Below are 19,546 nucleotides of genomic sequence, written 5' to 3'. Positions count from 1 at the left end.
AAAAAAAAAAAAAAAAAAAAAACACACACACACACACAAACCTGTGGGAAGGAAGAAGAGTTGGGGATAGGTGGCCTAGGTTAGCGTGCTGGCTTCTTAGCCTTCCTTTTCCTCATTAGAAATTATGAATTATTCCTCGGGAGGCTGAGGCAGGAGAATGGCGTAAACCCGGGAGGCGGAGCTTGCAGTGAGCTGAGATCCGGCCACTGCACTCCAGCCTGGGCGACAGAGCGAGACTCCATCTCAAAAAAAAAAAAAAATTATGAACTATTCCGAAGTGTCAGAAAATAATGTAACAGACGTGCAAAGATCCAGCATCCAGGATTGTTTCTTTGTTTTGCTTTTTTTCAAGACAGAGTCTCACTCTGTCTCTCAGGTGTAGTGCAATGGTGTGATCTTGGCTCCCTGCAGCCTCTGCCTCCCAGGTTCAAATGATCCTCCTGCCTCAGCCTCCTGAGTAGCTGGGACTACAGGTGCACCATGCCCAGCTAATTTTTGTATTTGTGTGTGTGTGTGTGTGTGTGTGTGCGCGCACATGTGTTAGTGATAGGGTCTTGCTCTGTCTGTCGCCCAGTCTGGAGTGCAGTGGTGCGATCTGTGCTCACTACAACCGTCTCCTCCTGGGTTCAAGCATTTCTTCTGCCTCAGCCTCCCAAGTAGCTGGGATTACAGGCACCCGCCACCACGCCTGGCTAATTTTTTATATTTTTAGTGTAGACTGGGTTTCACAATGTTGCCCAGACTGGTCTCGAACTCCTGACCTCAAGTGATCCACCTGCCTTGACCTCCCAAAGTGCTAGAATTACAGGTGTGAGCCACCGTGCCTGGCCTAATTTTTGTATTTTTAGTAGAGACAGGGTTTCACCATGTTGGCCAGGCTGGTCTTAAACCCCTGACCTCAAGTGATTTGCCTGCCTCAGCCTTCCAAAGTGCTGGTATTACAGGTGGGAGCCACTACGCCCAGCCTGTTGTTTTTCTTCTTAATAGCTTTATTGAGATAGAATTCACATACTACATAATTCACCCATTTAAAGTATACAGCTCAGTGTTTTCTAGCATATTCACAATTGTGCAGCCATTTCCACAGTCAATTTTAGAACATTGTCATCACGCCAAAAAGAAACGCCATGCTACTTACCTGTCACCGCTAATCCTCCCATACCTCCCGTCTTCAGTTCTAGGCAGCCACTAGTCTTTCTCTGTATATGGATTTGCTTATTGTGGCTACTTCATGTAGCCACATACAATACGTGTCTTTCGTGTGTGGCATCTTTCAGTCAGCATAACGTTTTCAAAGTTCATCCACGTTGTAGCATGTATTAGAACTCCATTCCTGGCCAGGAATGGTGACTCACACATGTAATCCCAACACGTTGGGGTGCCAAGGCTGGTGGATCTCCTGAAGTCAGGAGATCAAGACCAGCCTGGCCAACATGGTGAAACCCCATCTCTACTGAAAAATACAAAAAAAAAAAAAAAAAATTAGCCAGGCGTGGTGGCAGGTGCCTGTAATCCCAGCTACTCGGGAGGCTGAGGCAGGAGAATCGCTTGAACCTAGGAAGCGGAGGTGGTAGTGAGCCAAGATTGTGCCATTGCACTCCAGCCTGGGTGACAGAGTGAGACTCTGTCTCAAAAACAAGGAAAAAGAACTCCATTCCTTTTTATGACTGAATAATATTCCGTTGCACAAATAGACCACATTTTAGTTCGCCGTTCCTCAGCTGATGGACATGTGGGTTGTTTCTACCTTTTAGCTGCTGTGAATACTAGTGTCCATGTTTAGTGTGGACCTCCAGAGGGGCTCCTGAATTGTCCCAGGTGGTGTTTACTCACCTCCCTCTCCCATGTGAGAAGGCGTGGTAGCTGGCTTCTCTCTTTGGAGAACTGTCAACATGGGAGGCCTCAGTGTATTCTTGTTGAATGAGCTCAACACTTTAGAGTATCACTTATGCAAACCACAGACATTGAGTCCCGAGGGAAACAAGAGAGACACAGGCTGTGCCCTTCATGGGACTCATGTCCACTGGAGCTGAGAATGTTGATCCATCCATCCCCCTTAGGAATGTGAGATTAGGCTCCCGGGGAGGACTTTCAACTGTCTGAATGTCTAGAGGTCCTAAAACTAGGGTGGCAGGGGTGGTGGTCAGAAAGGGCCTCCCCTAGGGGGCAGCACTTGATCTAATTCAGCGAGAAAGCAGGGAGCGCAGTCTGGACTCAGGCCAGCATGTGCGAGGCCTGGTGGTTGAGAACTGGGGCCGCCTGGTACAAGGGATGCTGGGAAATTAGCAGGGGCCAGACCATGTCCAGCTTCATGCCTGCTCCTCATTGATGTCTGTCCTTAAGGAGCTCACAGTTATTAGAAATGGGGAGGACTTGTCAGGGCACGGTGGTTCACACCTATAATCCCAGCACTTTGGGAGGACGTGGCGGGCAGATCACTTGAGGTCAGGGGTTTGAGACCAGCCTGGCCAACATGGCAAAACCCCATCTCTATTAAAATACAAGAAAATTAGCCAGGTGTGGTGGTGTGTGCCTGTAGGCCCAGCTACTCAGGAGGCTGAGGCAGGAGAATCGCTTAAACCCAGGAGGCAGAGGTTGCAGTGAGCTGAGATTGGGCCACTGCACTCCAACCTGGGTGACAGAGCAGACTCCATCTCAAAAAATAAAATAAAATAAAGAAATAGGGAGGACTTGGACAGGCATAGTGGCTCATGCCCATAATCCCAGCCCTCTGGGAAGCCAAGGCTCGCATATCACTTTAGGCTAGGAGTTTGAGACCAGCCTGGCCAACATGGCAAAACCCATCTCTACTAAAATACAAAATCAGCCAGGTGTGTTGACACGTACCTGTAATCCCAGCTACTCAGGAGGCTGAGGCAGAGAACTGCTTGAACCCAGGAGGCGGAGGTTGCAGTGAGCCGAGATTGGGCCACTGCACTCCAGCCTGGGTGACAGAGTGAGACTTTGTCTCAAAAAAAAAAAGAGAGAAAGAAAGAAAGAAAGACAGAAAGAAAGAAAAGAAAGAAAGAAAGAAAAGAAAAGAAAAGAGGGAGGACTTAATTCTTTCACCAAATAACCAAATACGTGCTGGACCCTGAGGACCGAGCTGTGGATGAGACAGACAGTCCTTGTCTTCTTGGGGCTCAACCAAGCAGCCATTAGGCTGTAACAGGCAAGAGGGGTGGGGGTGACTGGCACCTGACCCATCGCCTAACTGTGAGGGGAAGGAGTGGAAAGGACCATCTCATGGGAGGGACAGAGGGGCCGTTGGTGAAAGCTGGGACCACACTAGTCCTCTGACACATCTTCTTGCACCCCCAGACAGCCACAACCAAAGTCCCGGAGATCCGTGACGTGACAAGGATTGAGCGAATCGGTGAGTGAGTTGGGTCAGGAATAGGAGCTAAGCCCTGCCTGCCATATGCCCTGATTGAGCAAACCTATTGAGGACCCCTAAGATGGAGAGGGAGGTGGTCTGCACACCAACTGCCCCCCACTACTGTTCCCCCTCTCCCTCTGTCTGCTGGGGGAGGAGGATCCTCAGTTCCAGAGTTGGGTCAGATGATGCAGTGGGGGCCAGGCTGCTAGCTTGGCTATCCTGGTGGGGTTCCCGGGTGTATTTGCCTGGAGGTCATAGATATTTATTGGGTGCTTTACTGGGTTTGACCTCGTATACCCAGTACACACTGTGGGGTGAGTTCCCTGAGGGCAGGGACCGGGTCTGTCTCATTCCTAGCTGTGTCCCTAGCACAGGACCTGACAGAGCAGATGATCAAGAGATAACCATTGAATGCACGAGTTTGCGTCCCGTGGAACCCTTGCAGTAACCCCATGAGGTGCATATTACAACTGTTAGCTGACTGAACTGAATTTTCAGAACAGCGAAATCACTGGCCCCAGCTCACAGAGCAGGAAGCTGAGGTGCAGTGAGGCCAGCAGGGTGCGCTCTCACAAAGAGCTTTACCGTCAGGAAAGAGACCGCATTCATTCATGCAGCAGACTCATTCAGGGCCTCTGAGAAAGGCAGTAAGGGCTCCTGGCTGTGAACATGGGTTTTAGAAGCCCAGTGCTGGATTCCTGAAGCTTAGCTCTGCCACTTTTCCACCATGTGGCCAAGGACTAGTTCCTCTCTGTGCCTCAGTTTCCTAATCTGCAAGATAGTTCACCTCATCAGTTAATGTAAGATTCAATAAAGTAGTTGATATAAAACACTTCGGGGCTGTGTGCCAACACTGTTTCATCTATTAAAAGTACCAGGGTGCTGAGCACAGTGGCTCACGCCTGTAATTCCAGCACTTTGGGAGGCCGAGACCAGTGGATCACCTGAGGTCAGGAGTTTGAGACCAGCCTGGCCAACATGGTGAAACCTCGTCTCTACTAAAAATATGAACATTTGCTGGGCGTGGTGGCACACACCTGTAATCCCAGCTGCTCAGAGGCTTAGGTAGGAGAACCCCTTGAACCGGGAGGCAGAGGTTGCAGTGAGCCAAGATCATGCCATTGTATTCCAGCCTGGGTGACAAGAGTGAAACTCTGTCTCTAAATAAATAAATAAATAAAAGTGCTGAGGCTAGGTTAAGTGTCTCATACCTGTAATCCCAGCACTTTGGGAGGCCAAGGCAGGTGGATCACCTGAAGTCAGGAGTTTGAGACCAGCCTGGCCAACATGGTGAAATCCCGTCTCTACTAAAAATACAAAACTTAGCCAGGCATGGTGGTGCATGCCTGTAATCCCAGCTACTAGGGAGGATGGCTTGAACCTGGGAGGCAGAGGTTGCAGTGAGCCAATATCATGCCACTGCGCTCCAGTTTAGGTGACAAAGTGAGACTCCATCTCAAAAACAAATAAAAAGTGCCAAGTATGGCCGGGCATGATGGGTCATGCCTGTAATCCAAACACTTTGAGAGGCGGAGGCAGGAGGACTGCTTGAATCAGGAGTTCAAGACCAGCCTGAGTCACATAGTCACATGACCCTGTCTCTAAAAGAAATAATAAAATAAAATGAAAAAATTAGCAGACAGTGGTGGTGCATGCCTGAGTCCCAGCTACTTGGGAGAACTGCTTGAACCAAGGAGGTTCAGGCTGTGGTGAGATGTGACTGTACCACCGCACTGCAGCCTGGGTGACAAAGTGAGACCCTCTCTCAAAAAAAAACAATAAAAAATTTTAAAAAATTAAAAAAAAAGAAAAGATGAACAGCCAAGCACTACTTGGGAGCTGAGGACCCAGTAGAGACTAACTGCACCCAGGAGCCACCCTTGGGGTGCTCACAGTCAAGCACTGGTGTCAGCAAATCTTTCTTAAAGTGTCAGATGGTAAATCTTTCCTCGTTGAAACTACTCAACTCTCCTCTTGCAGTGCGAAGGCAGCCCCAGACAGTATGTAAATGAACTGGCATGGCAGTGTTCCAACACAAAGATTTTTTGGTTGGGTTTTTTTTGTTTTGTTTTGTTTTTTGAGATGGAGTCTCACTGTGTTGCCCAGGCTGGAGTGCAGTGGGGCGATCTCAGCTCACTGCAACCTCCACCTCCCAGGTTTAAGCGACTCTAGTGCCTCAGCCTCCCAAGTATCTGAGACTACAGGTGCATGCCACCATGCCAGGCTAATTTTTGTATTTTTTAGTAGAGATGGAGTTTCACCATGTTGACCAGGCTAGTCTCAAACTCCTGACCTCAGGTGATCTGCTTGCCTCTGCCTCCCAAAGTGCTGGAATTATAGCCATGAGCCACCACGCCCAGCTCCAATAAAATTTTATTTGCAAAAATAGGTGGCTGATCTACAGGCTGAGGTTTGCTTAACCCTTAGCTAATGTAAAGCATTGGAATCCCATCTTCCCCTCTCGCTGGCTGTGTGGCTGGGGCTTGGGACCTAACGTCTGTGAGCTCCCTCCCCATTCATATCAATAGGTCCTGGGACTCTGGCCATTTTGATACCCAGGAGTGTTTTCAGGGTGATAGCAGCCAGGACTCTTGTTTCATTGTATTTTGTTTTATTGAGACAGGTCTTGCTCTGTCGCCCAGGCTGGAGTGCAGTGGTACAATCTCGGCTCACTGCAACCTCCGCCTCCCAGGTTCAAGCAATTCTCCTGCCTCAGCCTCCTGAGAAGCTGGGATTATAGTCATCTGCCACCACGCCTGGCTAATTTTTGTATTTTTAAGAGAGACGGGGTTTCACCATGTTGGCCAGGCTGGTCTCGAACTCCTGACCTCCAGTGATCCGCCTGCCTTGGCCTCCCAAAGTGCTGGGATTACAGGCATGAGCCACCGCGCCCGGCCCCGGCCAGGGCTCTTTTTTTGCAGGGTCATATGGAATAAACTGAGAACATGTGGGTGCTGTGTAAGCCATAAACACGAAGTAATTGTGATCGTTAGCCCTTGTGGTTAGTTCTTAGTACGATGATGTGCTTAATCAGGTCTCATTGACTTTCATTTAACTAGGATGCATCCTCAGAGCAGCTCCAGTTCATTGAGTATTTACCACCTTCAGCCATCTTGCTAGGGAGGTGCCAATTTGGGATATCCTTCCCCTGTGCCCCTTCATTCCCCCCACCCCCTACTCCCTACTCCCACCCACCCCTTTGACAAGGAAGGAAACCAGGGCTCAGAGGGGTCAGGCCACACGTGCAGCAAGCTGGCTAGTAACTGAGTCTTTGTTCTTTCCCTTCACATAGGTGCCCACTCCCACATTCGGGGACTGGGGCTGGACGATGCTTTGGAGCCTCGGCAGGTAGAGCAGAGGAGGCTGGGGTGTGAGGGCCTCTCCATGAAGGTCTTAGGTGGTGGGTACCCAGGGCCCTGGGGAGTGTGGGGACTACGTTACGGTCTTCTGGACCTTTGGCTACATATCCATAAACTTCAGCCACACGTGGGTTTTCTTGGTACTAAAGAATTGGTTAGGCTGGGTGTGGTGGCTCATGCGTGTAATCCCAGCACTTTGGGAGGTCCAGGTGGGTGGATCACCTGAGGTCAGAGTTCAAGACCAGCCTGGCCAACATGGTGAAACCCCATCTCTACAAAAAATACAAAAATTAGCCGGACGTGGTGGTGCATGCCTGTAATCCCAGCTACTCAAGAGGCTGAGGCAGGAGAATCGCTTGAACCTGGGAGGTAGAGGTTGCAGTGAGCTGAGACTGTGCCACTGCACTCCAGCCTGGGTGACATCTCAAAAAAAAAAAAAAAAAAAAAAAGAATTGGAATTGGGTAGCAATTACTTTGCCACCTTAAAAAAAAATTTGGCTGAGTGCAATGGCTCATGCTTGTAATCCCAACACTTTGGGAGGCTGAGGTGGGAAGATTGCTTGAGCCTAAGAGTTTGAGGCCAGTCTGGGTAACATAATGAGACCCCGTCTCTACAAAAAATTTTAAAAATTAACTGGACATGGTGGCGCACATTTGTGGTCCCAGCTACTCAAGAGGCTAAGGTGGAAGGATCTCTTGATCCCTAGAAGTCAAGGCTACAGTGAGCCATGATCGTACCACTGTACTTCAGCCTGGGTGACAGAGTGAGATCTTGTCGCAAAAAAAATGGAGAAAGCTTTTTTGGCTTTTCCCAGAAGTCCTGTTAGTAATATCTGCTTCCATCTCACTAGCCAGGATGTGGTAGAAATGCAGTGGTAGCCCCGTAGGAAATCACCTCATGTGCTGCCTCCCACCCACAGGCTTCGCAGGGCATGGTGGGTCAGCTGGCGGCACGGCGGGCAGCTGGAGTGGTGCTGGAGATGATCCGGGAGGGGAAGATTGCCGGGCGGGCAGTCCTTATTGCTGGCCAGCCAGGGACGGGGAAGACGGCCATCGCCATGGGTAAGAAACCTCCCAGGGCAGGAACTCTCCTTGTCCCTGGTAAATAACTCCTCCTATGTGGGTCAGGGTCAGGATCAGCCACATTTAACCGATGACCCAAAGTGACGGTGGCTTAAACACTCAGAATTCATTCTCGGCTGTGGAAGAATCTAGAGGTAGGCCATTTGGGACTTATTAAGTAGTTCCAGGAAGTCTTCCATCTTCCTGCCTCATCATCCTCTGCACTTGGTTCCAGTGTCAAGAGGACGTCATGTTCCAAGAGGGCTGCCGGAGCTCCAGCCTTCCCATTCATAATCCAGGCAGCAGGAAGAAAAGAGTTAGCATGACGGTGAACCCCCTCGAGTTGGCTTCCTTTAAGCAGTCATCTTGGAAATCCTCCATGCTTCTGCTTATATCTCATTGACTAGAATTTAATCATATGATCACACTCTGTTTTTGGGGAGGCTGGGACATTAAATGTTTTTTAAAATTTCATAATTCGGACCATTTTTGCCTTAAGAAAATGAAGATTCTTCTGTTGGACAACAGGTTGTAAAAATAAAAAATTTTAAAAAAGAAAACAGGAGGGCCGGGCGCGGTGGCTCAAGCCTGTAATCCCAGCACTTTGGGAGGCCGAGACGGGCGGATCACGAGGTCAGGAGATCGAGACCATCCTGGCTAACACGGTGAAACCCCGTCTCTACTAAAAATACAAAAGCGGGCGAGGTGGTGGCACCTGTAGTCCCAGCTACTCGGGAGGCTGAGGCAGGAGAAGGGTCTAAGCCTGGGAGGAGGGTTTTGCAGTGAGCTGCGATCCCGCCACTGTACTCCAGCCTGGGAGACAGAGCCAGACTCGTTAAAAAAAAAAAAAAAAAAAAAAGAAAAGAAAACAGGAAAGAAAATGAGGGTTCTGGAACTAAGGAAGAAGGGGAAGGTGGGTATTGAGGAGTCACCCAGCATCTCTGTTGCAGTCCACTAGTGATTTATGATTTTTTCACTCCCAGCTGTTCTTCTTCTTCCTTGTTGAACTCCTATTTATCCTTCAAAACCCTACTTCAGCATCTCTGCCCCACTGAAGCTTTTCCTAACCCACTGCTCTTCCCACTCACTCCCACCTCTGTGCTGAAGATGGAGCCAGGCAGGAAGAATCAGAATAACAGCCAGGTCTTCAGTGAAGATAAAGCAGTGCCTGTTGGGGTGCCAGGCCTTGGACTGGACACTGGGGACCCATAGATGAGTTAGACCAAGGCCTGACTTCAAAGAGCTCCTGGACTGGAGGAGGTGGTCATGGACATGATCCCTTCCAAGGTGACGTGTTACAGCGGAGGTAGCATGTGACAGAGGAGGCACCTGACCTTGGTAGGAAAACGGGGCATGTGGTGGCATTTGTCGGTGGAGGCTTCCAGAGAAGTGGATACCTGAGCTAAGCCTAGTAGGATGGCCAGGAGGCTCCTGGGCGGACACTGGGGACAGCATGTCCAGGCCCAGAATGTGGCACACACAGTGCCTTCCTTCCCTCCATCCTTTCTCCTTTCCTCTTCTTTTTTTTTTTTTTTTTTGAGACAGTTTCACTCTGTTGCTCAGGCTGGAGTGCAGTGGTGTGATCTTCGCTCACTGCAACCTCTGCCTCCCGGGTTCAAGTGATCCTCCTGTCTCAGCCTTCCAAGTAGCTGGGATTACAGATATGTGCCACCACACCCAACTAATTTTTGTATTTTTAGTAGAAATGGGATTTCACCCTGTTGGCCAGGCTGGTCCCGAACTCCTGACCTCAGGTGATCCACCCGCCTGCCTTGGCCTCCCAAAGTGCTGGAATTATAGGTGTGAGCCTGTAGACTTTATTTTTTAGGCATGTTGTGACTGTGCCTGGCCTCGCCTTTCCTCTTCTTGTGTCTCCCAGGCAAAGCCTCCTGCAGGCCAAACCCTGTGCTGGGCAGCACTGGGGTGAGGCCGGCCTCGCCCTGGGGGGGACGCTCCTTAGTCTAGTGAAGGAGGCAGAGAGGACCCCTGGTGTCCCCAGGTGGCATGGGCCATGCTCGTCCACTCAGTCCTCAGCAGATACTTGCTGAGTTCTGTGATGACGGCCATTGTGCATCTGCAAAGGGGACCAAGAAGAGGTACCACTTGACACTGGGCAGGAGGGTGTGGCAATAGCCTGTCTGTAAGGGCATGCCCCACATTGGGCCAAACCTTGTGGCCAGGAAGGTGGAGGGAAAGGTCTGGCACTCAGAGCCGTTGCTGGAGACAGCCCTGCTTCCTGCCGGCCACCCCAGGCCACAGGCGGTCGAGCGCCCTGCCCTGTGCCGGTTTCAGGCTGTGCAATCATGTTACCACTGAGCACCAGTGCGTGCCTGCCTGCCTACCCATAGTTGCTCCTAAGCAGGGTGTCATGCCATGCCGGCACCTGTTATCATCCCCATTAGACCGAGGGGGAAACAGGCTCGGGGAGCCGTCCAGATCACACGGTGCCGACTGCACTAAGTGGTGGATCTGGGATCAGAACCCAGGCAATCTGCCTTCATCACTTGTAACTATTGTGGCAGCCCCTTAGCCTTAGTCCCTGCTCCCCATTGCCCAGCTCTGAGGCTAAACAGCTCATAGAGGCTGGGAGACAGATGTGGCGAGATTCTAGGGTGTACCCTCTGGGCAATGTGGGATTCTAAGCCAGGCCTGCCAGAGCAACCTGCCCTCCCTGTCTTCTCATTCACTGTCTGCCTCGTGGCTGAACCCTTCTCTCCAGTTCCCGCTCCCCAGGGCTCTGCTCAGCTCAGAGCCAAGTCCTTACATGTAGGATGGCACTGAACCCTCTTTCCTGGGGTGGGAGAAGAGCTAGTTTGCCACAGAGCAGGTGTCGGGGACCTAGGGCCAGAGCGGCTTCACCTACCCGGACTGCCTCCTCCCCAGGTATGGCGCAGGCCCTGGGTCCCGACACACCATTCACAGCCATCGCCGGCAGTGAAATCTTCTCCCTGGAGATGAGCAAGACTGAGGCGCTAACGCAGGCCTTCCGGCGGTCCATCGGCGTTCGCATCAAGTAAGCAGGCGACCCGAGGCGGGTGCCAGTCCCCAGAGCCTGGGAGCAACTCCACGCCCCGGGCGGCTTGTCCTTTGTCCCGGAGCTCTGGGAAGGTTGTGATTCCCGAGGGCACAGGTGTCAGGCTGTCTCCTCAGATCTGCTCTCTGGCTAGGGAGGAGACGGAGATCATCGAAGGCGAGGTGGTGGAGATCCAGATTGATCGACCGGCAACAGGAACGGTGAGTCTGCGTGAGTCTGTACCGTGCTGAGGCCACCTCCAGCGCCAGGGTTGGAGACAGTAGGTGTCAGGTGTGCACTGAGGTCAGAATCCCATGGAATGTCCTAGCTGCAGACTAGAACCCAAAGTGCTGGGATTACAGGCGTGAACCACCATACCTCTCCTTTTCTTTTTTTTTTTTTTCAATTTCTGTTTTCTCCTTTTGCATAGCTGTGTTTTCTGATTTTGCGATCAACAAAAACAACTTCTATTTGGGTATAAATAAACTGACCTACAGTAGGAGGTCAGTTAACTTGACAGTGACTTATCCCCTCATGAGGGACATTATAAGCAATAGAAACTGAGGTAGTGAAATAACGAGAGAGATCTGTTAGTGAATTCTCAACAGACTTCAAAACCCATTCTGTGGCCAAAAGGCATGTCCTGTCCAGCTTACGTGATACAAGTGATTTGCTCTTTTTTTTTTTTTTTTTTTCCGAGACAAGTCTCTCTCTGTGTCCCCCAGGCTGGAGTACAGTGGTGCGATCTCAGCTCACTGCATCCTCTGCCTCCCGGGTTCAAGTGATTCTCCTGCCTCAGCCTCCCGAGTAGCTGGGATTACAGGTGTGCACCACCAGGCATAGCTAATTTTTATATTTTTAGTAGAGATGGGTTTCACCATGTTGGCCAGGCTGGTCTCGAACTCCTGACCTCGTGATCTGCCCACCTCGGCCTCCCAAAGTGCTGGGATTACAGGCGTGAGCCATCGTACCTGGCCTTTTTCTTTTCTTTTTTTTTTTCAATTTCTGTTTTCTCCTTTTTGCATAGCTGTGTTTTCTGATTTCGCGATCAACAAAAACAGCTTTTATTTGGGTATAAAATAGGAATGTCAAAGTGTGGCCTTTGGCAATTTTGCGAGACCTTGGGCCTATGTTGTTTATAATAGACTTTATTATTTATTTATTTTGAGACGGCATCTCACTCTGTTGCCCAGGCTGGAGTGCAGTGGCGTGATCTTAGCTCACTGCAAGCTCCGCCTTCTGGGTTCATGCCACTCTCCCGCCTCAGCCTCCCGAGTAGCTGGGCAGATTACAGGTGCCCGCCACCACGCCTGGCTAATTTTTTGGTTTTTTTAGTAGAGACGGGGTTTCACTGTGTTAGCCAGGATGGTCTCGATCTCCTGACCTCGTGATCCACCCGCCTCGGCCTTCCAAAGTGCTGGGATTACAGGTGTGAACCACCGCACCCGGCCAATAGACTTTATTTTTTAGGCATGTTTTTTGTTTACTATTTTTATTAAGAGTTTTATTGAGTTTTGACCGGGTGTGGTGGCTCACGACTGTAATCCCAGCACTTTGGGAGGCTGAGGTGGGTGGATCACTTGAGGTCAGGAGTTCAAAACCAGCCTGGCCAACATGGTGAAACCCCTTCTCTACTAAAAATACAAAATGGCCAGGCACGGTGGCTCATGCTTGTAATCCCAGCACTTTGGAGGCTGAGGTGGGCGGATCACCTGAGGTCAGGAGTTCAAGACCAGCCTGACCAACATGGTGAAACCTTGTCTCTACTAAAAATACAAAAAATTAGCTGGGCATGGTGGTAGGCGCCTGTAATCCCAGCTACTCAGGAGGCTAAGGCAGGAGAATTGCTTGAATCCAGGAGGCAGAGGTTGCAGTGAGCCGAGATCGCGCCATCACACTCCAGCCTGGGCAACAAGAGTGAAACTCCATCTCAAAAAACATTAAAAATAATAAAAATACTAAACAATTAGCTGGGCATGGTGGCACACATCTGTAATCCCAGCTACTTGGGAGGCTGAGGCAGGAGAACTGCTTGAACCTGGGAGGTGGAGGTTGGAGTGAGCCGAGATTGCACCACTGCACTACAGCCTGGGTGACAGCAAGACACCATCTCAAAAAAAAAAAAAAAGAGCTTTATTGAGTTTTAATTGACATACAGAAAGCTGCACACATTCCAAGTGTCCAGTATGGTCGATTGGGACATACATGTTCACCTGCGGAGCCATCACCACGTCAGGCTGGTGAGCACACCATATCTCTTCCCCGAAGAGCTTCCTTGTGTCGTGCCCATTTTGAAGCTGTGTAAGCAGAGGCCAGAGCACAGCCAGAAGCTTATCAACACTGGGGACACTGGGGGCACTGGGGCAACAGCAGGGCCCTCTCTGATCCCCTTCCCTGGCTTGTCCCCACTCTCAGGGCTCCAAGGTGGGCAAACTGACCCTCAAGACCACAGAGATGGAGACCATCTACGACCTGGGCACCAAGATGATTGAGTCCCTGACCAAGGACAAGGTCCAGGCCGGGTGAGCAGTCAGGGGCCATGCCAGGCAGCCAGGGGAATGGGCAAGCTTGGGCCCATTCCTTTCCTTACTCCACCCCCTATCCCTCTGTAGGGACGTGATCACCATTGACAAGGCGACAGGCAAGATCTCCAAGCTGGGCCGCTCCTTCACACGCGCCCGCGACTACGACGCTATGGGCTCCCAGGTGCGGCCGGGAGTCCTGCGATCCCCTCACCCCCAGCACTGGGGTGTTTTCACCTCCTCCATCACCCCCGTGACCCATGGGGTCTGGATCTTCCTGTCACTCTGACTTTTTGTCCTGGTATTCCTGGGTCTTCCCTGTAACCCTAGGACAGCTGGGCCCCTCAGCCTGGCACTGTAGTTTCACATCACCACATGTGGCCTGTGGCTTCTGAGGTCCTCCAGGAGCCCCCATGACCCTTAGCTCTCTGGAACACCCCTAGTCCTGACTACCTCCTGGGCCTGGGGTTTCCGGATGACCCCATTTAGCCTCCCAGCTCCATTTCCTGGAGCTCCAATCTCCCCCAGACAGAGGCCTTTAGGGGCCCCCTTCATACCCATCCCTGCCCTGTCTTCTCCCTTCTTCTCCCACCCCCGCCCCATAGACCAAGTTTGTGCAGTGCCCGGATGGGGAGCTCCAGAAACGCAAGGAGGTGGTGCACACCGTGTCCCTGCACGAGATCGACGTCATCAACTCCCGCACCCAGGGCTTCCTGGCGCTCTTCTCAGGTGAGGCTCCTCCTGCCCTGCCCTGCCCCAGGCCTGGCAGCCTCCTTCGGGCCCCCTCTGTTCCTGAGCTCCTAGTGTGGCCCACTTGCTCCGCACCCTTTCCTGTAACTCTGGCCTGTGGCTGCCTCTGTTCTCCACCTGCAAGTCCACTTCGTCCCCCGCTGCTGGTGCTGTGATGGGGGTGTCGCCCTGCCCTCTCCCCATCCTGTGTTCTCTGCCTCTGTTCCTCCTCTCTGGGGATGTTTCATTCTCCTCGTCCCTCCTTGTTTTGCTCCCCTTTCTCCACCCCTGCATCATCCTTCTCTGTCTTAGTCACACTGTGGCCCTGGAACCCACCTCCTCTCTGACTTCCCTGATGTAACCTGTGCCTCACGTAGGTGACACAGGGGAGATCAAGTCAGAAGTCCGCGAGCAGATCAATGCCAAGGTGGCAGAGTGGCGCGAGGAGGGCAAGGCAGAGATCATCCCTGGAGTGAGGACCTGGGACATGGCCGGAGCAGGTGGCGGGGTGGGGGTGGGCTGGGGAAGCAGGGACATGGGTGGCGACTCTCACACACACCCCAATCCCAGGTGCTGTTCATCGATGAGGTCCACATGCTGGACATCGAGAGCTTTTCCTTCCTCAACCGGGCCCTGGAGAGTGACATGGCGCCCGTCCTGATCATGGCCACCAACCGTGGCATCACACGGTGAGCCAGCTACAGGGGCCCCTGGGGAAAACGGGATGCTCCGGGCAGTGGATGTGGTCAGAGGGTCCACAGGGAGCCTGTGTTGACACCTGGTCAGGGAGGGACTGGTGACTGCGGTGTGCGCTCTTCCCTCACAAAAGGCGGGTGGGAGGCAGCTCTGCTTCCGAGGAAGCCCGAGACTGTGTTCTTGCTGCCTTTCTGTCTTGCTACTCCTTTGGCCCCCAAGGCTGCAGTTTTGAAAGTGCGTGCCGAAGCGCCCCAGGGTGGTGCAGGACACCACAGGAGTGCTGTGGGATGTTTTCTGATCTTGAGGGAAGCACAGTGACATCTGTTAGACACAACATAAACTACGACTGTTCAGTCACTTCGACCCAACAACTTCATTCACAGAACTCTTAGTGTTGTGTTTGGCCTGAGGATGCCAGGGACAGAGTCCCATGACACAGAGGGTACCATGCTCTGCTGAAGCCTGGGAACCTCATCTCCCAGGTGTTGCCAGCACCCTGTGCGTGGGGAACTCTTAGTGTTGTGTTTGGTCTGAGGATGCTGGGGACAGATTCCTGTGACACAGGGTACTGTGCTATGCTGAAGCCTGGGAACCTCGTCTCCCAGGTGTTACCAGCACCCTGTGCGTGGGGAACTCTTAGTGTTGTATTTGGTCTGAGGATGCCGGGGACAGATTCCTGTGACACAGAGGGTACTGTGCTGTGCTGAAGCCTGGAAACCTGGTCTCCCAGGTGTTGCCAGCACCCTATGTAGCTGGGATTATGGACACTCGCCACCATGCCCACTGGCTGTCTTCTCCACCTCGCCACATTTTGGCCCACAGGAAGCAGGGGGATGTGGAAGGCAGACAGCCCCATAGGCTGTGATCCACAGGCTGCACCCCACCCTTGTACCCACATCCCATTGCCCGGCACTGCTCAGTCTCAGGGCTGTACCTGGTGGCAAAGAAGGCTGGGGACTGTCAGCTGCAGCACTGCAGCTGTGGGCCCAGCTGAAACTGGGCGGTTGGGGTGGGCACCACGAAAGAGACGAAGCGGGCATCCTACAGAGGATGGGGGGCCGCTGTGCCTGGCTCTGTGTTTGGCTCTTTTAACTCCTTGGATCTGCAGAAGAAGCTCAGAAGGTAGATATCACCTCAGCCCCATTTTACAGGGCAGGAAGTGAGGCCCAGTGACTTACTCAGGTCACAAGTCTAGAAAGTGGCAGAGCCCGAATTTGATCTCTCGGTGGCTGGACACTGGAAGAGACCCCCAGGGCTGATGGTGTTTTCATAGAAACTGCAGGTCAGGGCCTGGGGACTGCCCAGGGGCACCTCCTGTGGGAGGCAGCAGCTACGGGCAGCCCTGATGGTTTGTAGACTCCGTATCTGAGAATCTCCTCGTTTGCTAAGATTTATTTGTAATCCGCAAGTAAATATCTGCCCTGCTTTCGACCACAAATTCAAGTCACCTGGCACCCACTTTCCTAGCTGAGTGTGAACGAGGCAACACTGCCTGCTCCCTTTAGCGCTCATGCTGTAAATAAGTGTCCTTGTTGTATTCTATTTAGTGCTACGTTTTCACTTTTCTTTTTTGAGATAGGGTCTTGCTCTGTTGCCCAGGCTGCAGTGCAGAGGCACGATCATGGCTCACTGCAGCCTCAGTGCCTGCCACACACACATACACACACACACACACACACACACACACACGCCACCCCTGGGGCTCAATCAATCCTCTGGCCTCAGCCTCCTCATCAGCTGGGACTATGGGCGTGCACCACTATACTTAGCTAATTTTTGTTTTTATTTTGAGGCAGAGTCTAACTCTCTTGCCAGGCTGGAGTGCAGTAGCACGATCTCGGCTCACTGCAAGCTCTGCCTCCCGGGTTCAAGCAGTTCTCCTGCCTCAGCCTCCCGAGTAGCTGGGATTACAGACACCCCCAACCATGCCTGGCTAATTTTGGTATTTTTAGTAGAGACGGGGTTTCACCATATTGGCCAGGCTGGTCTCGAACTCCTGACCTCGTGATCTGCCCACCTTGGCCTCCCAAAGCGTTGGAATTACAGGGGTGAGCCACTGCGTCCAGCCTAATTTTATTTTTTTATTTTGTATTTTGTATTTTTGTATTTTTTTTGTAGAGATGGGGTTTTGCCATGTTGCCCAGGTTGGCCTAAAACTCCTGGGCTCAAGCAATCCGCCTGCCTCAGCCTCCCAAAGTGTTGTCATGTTTTTGTGCCTTTTTTCAAAAAAAAACTTTTTGGGGCCATTTGTTGGTGATCCTGCCGTTTGAAATGTCCCCTGTGCACAGTGCTGAAGTGCTGTCTGGTATTGTAAGTGCAGGGAGGCTGTGATGCCTGACGGAGGAAATAGCGTGTTACAGACGCTTCGCTGAGCCCAAGTTAGAATGCTGTTGACATGAGCTCCACGTTCGAGAATAAACAGTGATATTACATAAACACATGAAAATAGAAACACACATAAATGAGGCCAGGCGCAGTAGCTCACTCCTGTAATCCCAGCACTTTGGGAGGCTGAGGTGGGCAGATCACGAGGTCAAGAGAACGGCGAGACCATCCCAGCCAACATGATGAAACCCCGTCTGTATTAAAAATAGAAAAAATTAGCTGGGCATGGTGGCAGGCGCCTGTAGACCCAGCTACTTGGGAGGCTGAGGCAGGAGGATTGGTTGAACCCGGGAGACGAGGGTTGCAGTGAGCCGAGGTCACACCACGGCACTCCAGCCTCGCAACAGAGCGAGACTCCGTCTTAAAAAACAAACAACAGAAACCCACAAATGAAAACACGCATAGACCCAGATTATATATATATTGATTGACGAAAATACTGTGAGTAGAGGGTCAAGAGAGCCTAGCCCTGTGTTCCACTAGGAGCAGTGGCTCAGGATCGGCTAACTGCAGTGTTCACGGTGACTTTCTAGAACCTCACTGCGGTGAATAAGGGGAACTGACTGTATACCCTGGCACCAGCCCTGGGCTGGCCCCGCTGCAGCAGGGAACAAGACAGGTTCTGTCCCCAGCTTTGTGAAGCTTTGTGTTGAGCACGGGAGTGGGACCTTGATCCAGTAATCCTGGAGGCAGAGAGCTAGCTTAAAGCAGCCCAGCTCTGCGGAAAGGTGCCCTTGGGGGACTGACACAGTTGTGGAAGGCTGCGTCATCAGGGGGTGATGTCATCATGTGACAGGAGACATGAGCTAAAGGTTAAGTGGTGTTGGGCCCAGTGAGTGGGTGGTGATGGGAGGTGGGAGTGTTCCCAGCAAAGGGAATGAAAAGGGAGCATCCCCCGACAGCCCCCTTTCTACCTCTTCCTCAGAATCCGGGGCACCAGCTACCAGAGCCCCCACGGCATCCCCATAGACCTGCTGGACCGGCTGCTTATCGTCTCCACCACCCCCTACAGCGAGAAAGACACGAAGCAGATCCTCCGCATCCGGTGCGTGCAGGACCAGGCCGTGCGCCTGAGAGGCGGGGCTGGGGTCTACCCTGTTTGACAAATGCCGACACTGAGGTCTGGCGGACTGGCATGGTGGCTGGGCCTGCAAAAGAGAGGGCTGATCTGGCACCCAGACAGTGGCCGCCGATCCAGGAGCAGGAGCCATGGTGGGAAAGGGAGGCGAGGTACCCGTGACTGGTGTGGGGGCCAGCGCCCTGGGGGGTGGTCAGGAGGCCTAGGTTTTAGGTCCAGCCCAGCCCGTCTCCGTGGCTCTTCTAGCCTCAGCATTCTATGGTTCTAAGATGGAGGTGCCACATATTCCCAGTGGGGAAGGGCCAGAGGGTTGCTGTGGCCACTTTTGCTGCAGTCAGAGGCTGGGCCCTGGCTGAGCCACCCCCGTCCCCCACTGCTTGCAGGTGCGAGGAGGAAGATGTGGAGATGAGTGAGGACGCCTACACAGTGCTGACCCGCATCGGGCTGGAGACGTCACTGCGCTACGCCATCCAGCTCATCACGGCTGCAAGCCTGGTGTGCCGGAAACGCAAGGTCAGCCGGCCGAATTAGCCAGCAGGGCCAGATGGCGGCAGTGAGTGACGCACTGCTTCAGGGGCTGCCAGGGTTCCGATTTCAACCTAGGATGTACATTTTCAGAGGCAGTGAATTTTCATCCCTCAGGTTGTCTTCTGTATCTCCCCACCTGGCCTCCAGTAGGTGCTCAGTAAATCTCTGTTGACTGTAAGTAGATGCTGTTAGGTCCACCTTACAGATAAAGAAACAGGAATGAAGAGGCTGGGCCCACAACCAGGAGATGGCCAGGCAGGATTTGGACCCAGGCGATCTGGCCCAGAATGCCCTCCCCTCACATGCCACCCTCTGCTGCCTAGAACATGGAGGTGGCATACGCTGGGGTCTGTGCCGTGAGCCTCACGGAGAGGGGCCCAACTCAGGACCTGCCCTTCCCCTCCAGGGTACAGAAGTGCAGGTGGATGACATCAAGCGGGTCTACTCACTCTTCCTGGACGAGTCCCGCTCCACGCAGTACATGAAGGAGTACCAGGACGCCTTCCTCTTCAATGAACTCAGTAAGAATCCCTACCCTGCACTTGTACTGCCAGAGCCAACCTCAGGGAGGAAGAGGGAGCTCGGCCTAGAAGTCTTAGGCCCTGCCCCAGGGCCACACTGACCATGTGGCCTTCCTTCTCCCCACAGAAGGCGAGACCATGGACACCTCCTGAGCTGGATGTCATCCCCTGTCCCCACCCTGTTTTCTACCAGAGTTCTGACACTGTGACTTTGTATAATAAAATGGTTTGAAGCTGCACCCACCCTGTGTGTGGTTGCCCTGAGCCCACAGAA

General features: G+C 52.4%; 1 protein-coding gene across 2 annotated transcripts in view; it reads left to right on the top strand.

Annotated features, from left to right (window-relative positions):
• RUVBL2 (RuvB like AAA ATPase 2) overlaps positions 1-19,511 on the top strand; it is a 22,713-nt gene extending 3,202 nt beyond the window's left edge. For both annotated transcript variants that reach the window (XM_017864302.1, XM_017864303.1), the window contains exons 2-15: positions 3,322-3,376; positions 6,672-6,727; positions 7,659-7,800; positions 10,684-10,813; positions 10,968-11,034; positions 13,229-13,335; positions 13,426-13,519; positions 13,941-14,064; positions 14,442-14,536; positions 14,635-14,753; positions 18,071-18,190; positions 18,607-18,736; positions 19,158-19,272; positions 19,400-19,511. In XM_017864302.1, coding sequence (XP_017719791.1) covers positions 3,322-3,376; positions 6,672-6,727; positions 7,659-7,800; positions 10,684-10,813; positions 10,968-11,034; positions 13,229-13,335; positions 13,426-13,519; positions 13,941-14,064; positions 14,442-14,536; positions 14,635-14,753; positions 18,071-18,190; positions 18,607-18,736; positions 19,158-19,272; positions 19,400-19,425 — 1,380 coding nt within the window. In that variant the 3' untranslated portion in view covers positions 19,426-19,511. The remainder of the gene's footprint in view (positions 1-3,321; positions 3,377-6,671; positions 6,728-7,658; positions 7,801-10,683; positions 10,814-10,967; positions 11,035-13,228; positions 13,336-13,425; positions 13,520-13,940; positions 14,065-14,441; positions 14,537-14,634; positions 14,754-18,070; positions 18,191-18,606; positions 18,737-19,157; positions 19,273-19,399) is intronic.
• Positions 19,512-19,546: the final 35 nt, after the last annotated feature.

This window comes from Rhinopithecus bieti, unplaced genomic scaffold (assembly GCF_001698545.2).
Source record: "Rhinopithecus bieti isolate Rb0 unplaced genomic scaffold, ASM169854v2 scaffold_75559, whole genome shotgun sequence".
Lineage (NCBI taxonomy): Eukaryota > Metazoa > Chordata > Mammalia > Primates > Cercopithecidae > Rhinopithecus > Rhinopithecus bieti.
The sequence above is the reverse complement of the archived record's forward strand: the minus strand, read 5'-3'. Positions and strand labels throughout refer to the sequence as shown.